At 37.0% G+C, this 8,813-nt stretch overlaps 1 protein-coding gene across 1 annotated transcript in view; it reads right to left on the bottom strand.

Moving 5' to 3' along the window:
- Window positions 1-6,038, bottom strand: part of LOC105621603 (zinc finger homeobox protein 4-like) — a 43,003-nt gene extending 36,965 nt beyond the window's left edge. The window contains exon 1 of the mRNA XM_012203071.1: window positions 5,666-6,038. Coding sequence (XP_012058461.1) covers window positions 5,666-6,038 — 373 coding nt within the window. The remainder of the gene's footprint in view (window positions 1-5,665) is intronic.
- Between the last annotated feature and the right edge of the window lie 2,775 nt (window positions 6,039-8,813).

Here is an 8,813-nt window from a genome sequence, read left to right as displayed (position 1 = left end):
ACTTACTTACTTACTACTACTTACTTACTTACTTACTACTACTACTACTTACTACTACTACTACTTCTCTACTCTCTCTACTCTACTTCTCTCTCTACTCTCTCTCTCTCTCTCTCTCTCTCTCTCTCTCTCTCTCTCTCTCTCTCTCTCTCTCTCTCCCTCCCTCCCTCCTCTCTCCTTCTTCTCTTCCTCCCCCCCTCCCTCTCTCTCTCTCTCTCTCTCAATGTGAATCATGTCTGAACACATGCGTAAGTATGACATTTGTCACAAATATATTCATGAAGATTAATTACATTCATGGAATTAATTAAATATGATAAAAAAGACCTTTTACTTATCCGAACTGCGAATGGATCCATATAAGCATAATTTTAAGAAGGAGAAATTAACACGAGTATTCAATGTTTAAGTTGCTAATTTTAAATGTTTATACATCAATATGTTTATGTAATGAAATTATAAACTTAAAAATAACGTTGGAACATTTACTTTCCGTATTTTTAATATTTTCGTAAAAGGAAAGACATATACGCGATTCACATTGGATACACATTTTGCTAAGATGCCCCAAATACTATCTTTCTTTTAAATCTCTACTGCATTGTGTTTGATTTCCATTTTGTTTCGATTCTTTGATGCACGAATTATTCTTTAAATTTTATGAACTTTCTCACTGTCTTTTCCTTCTCTTCTTTTCTTTCTGTGCCTCTTCCTCCCTTTTTTCTCTACTTTGTGAAGAGCGGTCGCTCTTTTTTGTCAACTAGTGCCTCCTCCTTCAGTCTAATCGTAAAATAATGACAGGATGCTAGACAAACGCGACCGCACTTATCAAAGGAGCCTGGCTCGTTTGGTCTCACCTGCATCCCTCCCGAGTATATTACATTTCTTTCGATGGACACTGTTATTTTGTTCGCTATAATCATTAGGGTAGCTTACAGTTCTTGAATTGACGAGAGAAGGCGTAAGTCTATTACTATTTAAACAATTCTTTTTCTTGAAGAGAATCTTAATTTGATCGCCCAATTTAAAAACACGAAATAGTCTAATGGATCGTTGGACGTGATACACGCCGATATAGTCACATAAATACGCGTTATAGAATGGAAACGATTAATTTAAAAGCGATACGCCAATTATATTTTGTGATCTGTGTGTAGCACTCTTAATTTAATCTCATCTCTCATCGATAAGAGACCTGTCAAGGTGCGAAGAGCTATGTTTTAAGGAGACGTCATTTTGCAATTGAAAAATATAATGCTAACACCTATTACAATGTACTGACATGCGCGAAATACAATGCTTAAAGCGACAATGAAAATACAATATTTTCAGAACTAATATCACTGATACAACTACGTAAGTTATGATTCATAAATACTTCCTGCTTTGAAAGATCATAATCAAAAACCTATCAATACGACTAATGTTTATGTATAATTCCCTTTTTGCTTTACTTCAACGCGACCGTAAGGTGCGTCTGTCTATTTATAGTCACGTCTTGTACGATACGATCTATGTGCGATTACTGGATACGATGTATAAGTTGATAAGAGAGGTGAAATGGAAAATATCTCCGCAAATTCATATCTCTTAAATATCACGTGTGATACGAAAAAGTCGTTGTTCCCGACGCAAATAAGGCTTTATAAAAGGTCATTAGGCAGATATACTGAAACACTACTGAAACACCACGAGGTTCAACGCTCATGCACGTTCTCCATCTGTCGCTGATTTGAATCGCGTTAACTTGAATTTGAACAGGTCGAGATACAATACAAATGAAAGCGAGCGGGCATGAACTTAGATTAATCGACGAGTCAATAAGTTGGAAATCCGTAAATAAATGCAGAATGAGAAATGAATAACATTTATACGTAAGATGTGATAAGCTTTATCGGAAAATTACATAAACCAATTTATTAACAAAAATTGAAGAAAAAAAATGGAGGAAAAAAATGAAGATACAAAGACGCGAAGCAAAAAATATCTTTGTAAATGCATGTCTTTCCAAATATCACCTATGATACCTAAACAGTTGCATACAATTTAGATAGATTTAAAATCCAAATTGCGTCAAATGATTAATTGAAATTAATGTTTAGAATCTTGGTGCCAGTTCCTATTTGTTCTTTTCTACATAATTCTCTGAATCATAATAATAATTCCGAATTATTCGTTCATTACCAATTTACGTGAAAGAAGTTTGCGTTTGAAAAGTTTTACACAGAAAAAAAACCAATTTGCTTAAAGAATGAATAAAGAAATGAAAAGCAAAACTACCTGATGTGGAGCATCATACAGAATCTGTAAAGCAACGACAGGACACCTCCCATTCCGCTTCGCATGCCACTGACAGCGGCCTGACCGTCGTCGATGGCGATATCGCTATCAGGTTAACACGTAAAACGACACGTTTTAATCCAGCCGATCTAGCCTCGACATCTGAATCTTAATTCACGACGACGGGATTGCACAGCATGTGGCAGCTTTGTAAGCCATTGGGAGCCGCCGCGAGCGCCGACGGGACGCAATTTCGTGGCGACGCTAAGCGCTCTCAACTTAACGATTGCGCTAACGTCGAAAAAGTTTAACGATCGTATAGTGTATAGAGGCGTATACGCGCGTGAGTCCAACACGAGCATTCCGCCGTCGAGCTAATTATGTAAACGAGAATTTCGCGAAGCTATAAGGGAATGGAGAAGAAGGGGAGATTCGCAATCCCTTATACACAAACGGCCTATCGCTTGGCGACATCGATCGGGATAAAATCGTGACACGCCGCGCGCAAACGTTTCATTAGGAATCGGTATAATTAAATGTCCAAGTATAATACGCTCAATTGCGAAGGACACGAATTGGAGCATGGCGAACGTTGCGATTTTTTTTTGCTCGGCAAGTTAATTTACGTCGATTTGGCGCTCGACCTAATTCTCATTTCAAAGAAGCGAATTTATTCCAAAGTTCGAAAACTAGAAAAATCTGGAGTTCTCCAAAGTTGCTTCCAAATGGCCATAGACGTCTCAGAAATTTGCGGAAGTTTTTAAACTAATCTTAAGGAGAGAAACTTAATCACTAATAAGTACATGACTTTAGATTTACAACACATAATTTACTAAAAAATTGGAGAATCCTTTTATCCTTAAGAAAAGGATTTTCCTAATTGTTTGTAACTTTTAACAAATAATCCAATACGTTCAATACATAAAAAATTTTGTTGAATAACGGTCTAATAATAAGAATTTTTTAAATCAAAATAATCGAAAACATAATTATTTATATTTGTCAGAAATTACGTATAAAAATATCCTAGATACTGAATTTTATCTGTAGTAATGTAATCGAATATTTTAACGATTAAGTTTAACTAAATTTCTGCATTTGTGTGACATTCCATTTAAAATGAGTTGTATACACTGTTAAAAATAAATCAGTTTCAATATTTTTGCGTGTCTGAGAAAGTTCACTAAATGTCTTTAAAATTAACATTTCATTTTTAACAGAATATGATTCTTTCGAAACCTTTTAACATCAATGACATTTTTCACAGCAGAAAAATCGCACAAAGCGATTGTGGGATCGTTGGGCGAATCTAGTTTGACATAAAGGAAAGATATTAAATGTTAAAATAAACTTAGCTCATGCTACGACGTGACGCTATAAAAGACGTTCGGCGGACGACGTTCGAACAGAGCAAATTTGTAATTACGCGCGTTCCTGCCGTTACTAATAAAACTATTTATCATAAAGAGAGGATGGAAGCTTTCATAAATCCCGAAATAACCGGGGGGGTCGATCTGATACACGCTCGCGTGCACGACTGACGTTCATGAACGAAATGCTTCTCCTCGACGTAGAAATCATTATGCAATTATAACGAATCTAACCACCGCACCGCATACTTTTGCGGAACCAACGAAACCGCCAAGTGTGTTATCCGACGCGGCATGCCGTTGGAGAAGAACTATGAAATTACTGAACAAGAACGTCAGTTTGATAATAAAAGCAGAATTTTTCTTATCCAAACCAATAAAGATATTTATATTGTTGTACGAAACTATAAAAATATTCCAGATATCAATAAATGTTTCTAAGCATAGCCCCAAATCTTTCATTCAAATTTAAAATTATTCGATATTTAAAAAAAATTTCACATTGTATCACATTTTTAATCAATCTTGATGATTAGGTTTAATTAAATTAAATTTAAATAAAGTGTACATGCTAGTTGTAATTATCTTAATATAATATTTTGTTATCTATCGATAAAAAAATTTTACACAATTAACTTATTTAAACTAACTCATTTAAATAGTCAATACGATTCTCACTCAATACGATTCTTAAGTTTTTACATAATTAAATACTTTTTTTAATTGAATATTTTGATAATTAAATTTAATTAAATACCGTGATAGTGATGTTGAGCTTAATTAAATTAAATTTGTATGAAGAGACACAGAAATTTAATGCTAGTTGAAATTGCCTCAATACAATTTTTTATTATTTATTGATTATTATCTCTTTTTTAAACGAATATTTTTTAGATTCTCCATTAATCTCTTTTAATCAATTCCTCAAATTTTTTAAATTTTGATACCGCGCAACTTATATAGAAATCATCATCTATATTACAGTTCTGCAACAAAAAATATTACTATTGGGTTGTCCGGAAAGTTCGTGCCAACTAACCTATATAATTTAATAAATGTATACTAAAATTTAAATTTTCTGCGTTCCAATTTTCTTTCAACATCGGCACGAACTTTCCGGACAACCCATATATTTTTTTTTTAAATACTTATATATCTCACGTATAAAATTAATAAATATTGAGGAATTTTATAGACCTACGAAACGCAATAATTAAACACAAATACTATTTTAATTACTCGATATCTTGCGTTATAACCAATTTGAACTTTGTTCATTAAAGGACCAATAATATTTACGCAAATTCGCGGTAGCGCGCGATAAATTCAGAGCAGCAGAAACAATCGAAAGTCAAAGGCAAGCGAATTAAGTGGCGCTCCCTTCGAAGCATAAACAAGTGTTAGGGACGTGAATGGGATCACGTAAAAAACAGATTTCCACCCTCAGCAACGCGGACATTCTCGCGCACGAAACACGATTTCAGACGAGCGGTCGCCAGGAAGGGGAAAGGGGACTAACGTCGTAAGTGATCCCAGGGGCTCGTCAAGAACGATCTTATGATTGACCGCGTTATGCCACTCCCTGAAGACCGTTTTTCAAAAGCTATTTCGGAAACATCGCCATCATCAACATACTTCAACGAGCAATCATGGAGAAATACTCTAAAGTATATTATTAATTCCAAGAAGTAAAATAATCTATTAATTTTATAACTATGAATCTTTTACAGAACAAATTTCTGAAGGAAAAAAATATTTTAAAAGATATTATACTTTTCTTTATAAAAATGGAGCAAACCATCGTCTAAAATTCTTTTAAAAGAATCTAATTGGAAATTACATCTTTTATATGTTCGTTTTGTCTTCTAAAAAGAGTTTATAAAAAAAAATAATATATTTTTTAATAGTTGCAAACACATACATATACAACACACAATTCAAGAATTTTTAGAAAGGAGCTTGATTATGGTTAAAGCTTTTCATTAACTTCATACACTCATTAAATTTCTACTCACCCTTCTTTTCATCTTCTTCCTCTCCATGATCAGCAGCATGATGAAGATGATGTACAGTAGGATGATGCCCAGTGATCGCCGGTACCAGGGAATGATTGCTCAACGTCGGATGAGGATGATGCGGATGATGATGACTGAGAAATCTGACTGCAGCGGCAGCGGCCTGATGCTGGGCCTGCATGCTCTGCTGGACTTGACTCTGCACCTGACCCAAAACCGGATGATGTGGCGGCCATCCTGCCAAGTGAAAAGGAAACACAGGCGTCGTCCTTTGGAATAATCTGGCCGGAGCCAGCAAGGATCCTCCGGAGGCGCTGGAGCCGCTGCCGGGAGGCAACGGAAAGGACAGACCGCCTCCAGGCTCCAGGACCATCTTTGGTACCAATTCGCCGGCGCTTGTCTCTCCCTTGGAGAGCGATCAGTCCGCTCGCATCAATCCCTGGGATCAGCGAAACCCGATCACAGGAGAGGAAGAGTCACCTAATCACTAGTACACTGGTGTCATGTGTCTGTCAAAGATGCGAAAGATTGGAAGATATCTGACGCTATTAGATGCTTTCAGTTAACGCGTCTTTACGTCTTCCATTTCAGGCGCTTTGAAGCATGATCATTAAACAATACAGTTCATAGATCATCATTGCCTATAAGTCACTCGCTTGTAATAACCATTAAAACGCTTGCGAAAACTGTGATCTCGCAATTTTAAACAGTATTTTTTGTATCTTCCATTCTAAGTCTTTCAGATCATTACTCAAATCCATTCCTATTTTTGATCTTGTCGAAAAGCGATGATTTTAAAAAACGGTGATCAAAGATCTTGTTGCTTCATAATGTGATATTTTGCATATTTCTGATATTTTTGAACACTTTCAGGATTCATAAATCCCATAGGCCAAACAGTCTTAATCACTCGTAATTCCGTAATCCGATAACAATATTTTACATATTTAATAATTTTTTACGTACTAACATTAAGTTGCCCGTCGAACAGGTGACTGGCAGAACTCCACGAGCCGTCGGCCAGCTCAACGACGTACTCACAACTTTTAAATCTTTCTCTAACTAAATTCGATCAGTATCACAAATTAAGTTATAATGTATCAATTATACTTCTATGTAGCGATGATTTTAAATATAGATTGCACCACCTACAAATATAACTGTCCTTCACTTACTAAACTCATCGATTGAAAACTTTCTCACGTCTTGACGATCTCTCACGTCTTTTCAAAAGTCCATCATAGAATATTTGATCTGTGACGTCACTAGAAGTCTCACGATTCACGAGAGTGATTCTTCTCGGTGTACTCCAAAATTGTATGCACGCCGAGATCGAAACACCTAATTACACACGTTTGCGACACTTTTTTGGCCACGACGCGTCACCGGATGTACTTCCGGGTCCTCGCAGTTCCCGAATACGTGCGCGTGACAGGCGAGTCTCCGGGATTTTCTTGGTAGCAAGGACCTGCTGGTTAAGACCACTACGGCATGAGCCAACGGCACAATACTATCTGCCTCGAGACTCAAGTCAACGACTCCCCTCTGTCCGCGAAACTGAAACTGGTTTCAAGAACCGCCCAGAAGCACGCGATTGGCCGAGCCCACGGCGAACTCGTGGGTTATACGGAATGTCGGACCAATGCGGGCGCGAGAATTATACGGACGGTGCCACCCTCTGGACGCTTTTTTCGTCCTGGAATTGAATCGACGCCTTGCCTGCGGTGCCTAGTGGGGGCGAATCAATTGGTGGCTGCCCTGAAACAGGCCGCAAGATGGCTCCTCCCTTCCCACAGCCGCTATGAAATACCCTTGCCGATCTCATCGGTCGAGGCATTCGGATTCGATCCGAGTTGGATTCGTCGTAATGGACAGGCAAAATATATATCAGTGAATTGTGTGATTGTTTATTGCCTAACGTTGTTGTCTCACCTTTTATCCATTTTCTTCTCCCAAATGAAAGCTTTTGAGATAGAAATTTAATTTCTCAGCCCACAGATACTAAGTATATAATTTAAATTTTATATTCAATAATATTTTGTATTCAATAATAGTATAAAACGGTATTTGAATACAACGGATAATTTAACATTAAAAATACTATGAGGTAAGAATTTAAAGATAATTAAATTTATGCCTCGAAAGATTTCTGTGTGTTTAATTTTTTAATTATTACTTAACCATTAAATTATTAATGTTTTTCAACAAATGTCGAAATTAAAATATCTTAAAATTCTCTCTCTGATATATTACTCTGATGATATTCCATATGGAATATCTTATTGATAAAATTAATGAAATAGGAAACCCTCCTCGGGTCTCGAGTGAACGTACGAGGAATAGACACCCCCATGATCACGCACCACCACTCCCGTCGCAATCCCCACTCCGGAAACTTCTTCCGCCCCTCCAACCCCCGAGGGCGCGATCCTCTTTTAATAAAAGGAGCTCGGAGGCGTTAAGTAATTACATCTATTCTCTACTGGGGAGGAAATTACCTGCGCCGGGTCGGTATGGGAAAAATTGGGAAATTAAAATTAACCCCCCACCCTAACTGAGCTATGCGCGCTTGCTCGCCTGTTCTGCCCCCTTTCTCGGATTGCGCGCTCGACCGGAACACTTCGTTCTCGAATTTAGGAGGAGCCGGCGGCCATTACCGCTTACGTAATCTTTTTTTGCACAGTGACGGCGGCAGCTTGTTAGCGAAGTTATTTAGCACGCGATTCGCTCCCCGTTCGTCGACGAGAACCGAGAGAGCCAGCACTCATCTATCATCTCTGGATATTGTTACCAGAGTAACACTAATAAAGGACAATACATTTCAACGCTCATTGTTTTATATCCAAATGAAATTCCAGTCTTCTTCTCATTTCAACAACTATATAATTTCTAATCAATCAAATAATTTACGGTATACTAAACTTCTTTTGTAGCATGTCATAACATTTTGTATGTTGTTTACGACCCAATAGGCTTATTTCTATGCAGTATTGTGTAAATTGCATAACATATCGGTAAATAATTTTTACTTATTATGACGTTGCATTGATATATTGTTTACAATACATATTTTTCTCAAATAATCTGCACACACACACACACACACACACACACACACACACACACACACACACACACACACACACAC

The sequence above is a fragment of the Atta cephalotes genome (assembly GCF_000143395.1).
Source record: "Atta cephalotes unplaced genomic scaffold scaffold00035, whole genome shotgun sequence".
Lineage (NCBI taxonomy): Eukaryota > Metazoa > Arthropoda > Insecta > Hymenoptera > Formicidae > Atta > Atta cephalotes.
The sequence above is the reverse complement of the archived record's forward strand: the minus strand, read 5'-3'. Positions and strand labels throughout refer to the sequence as shown.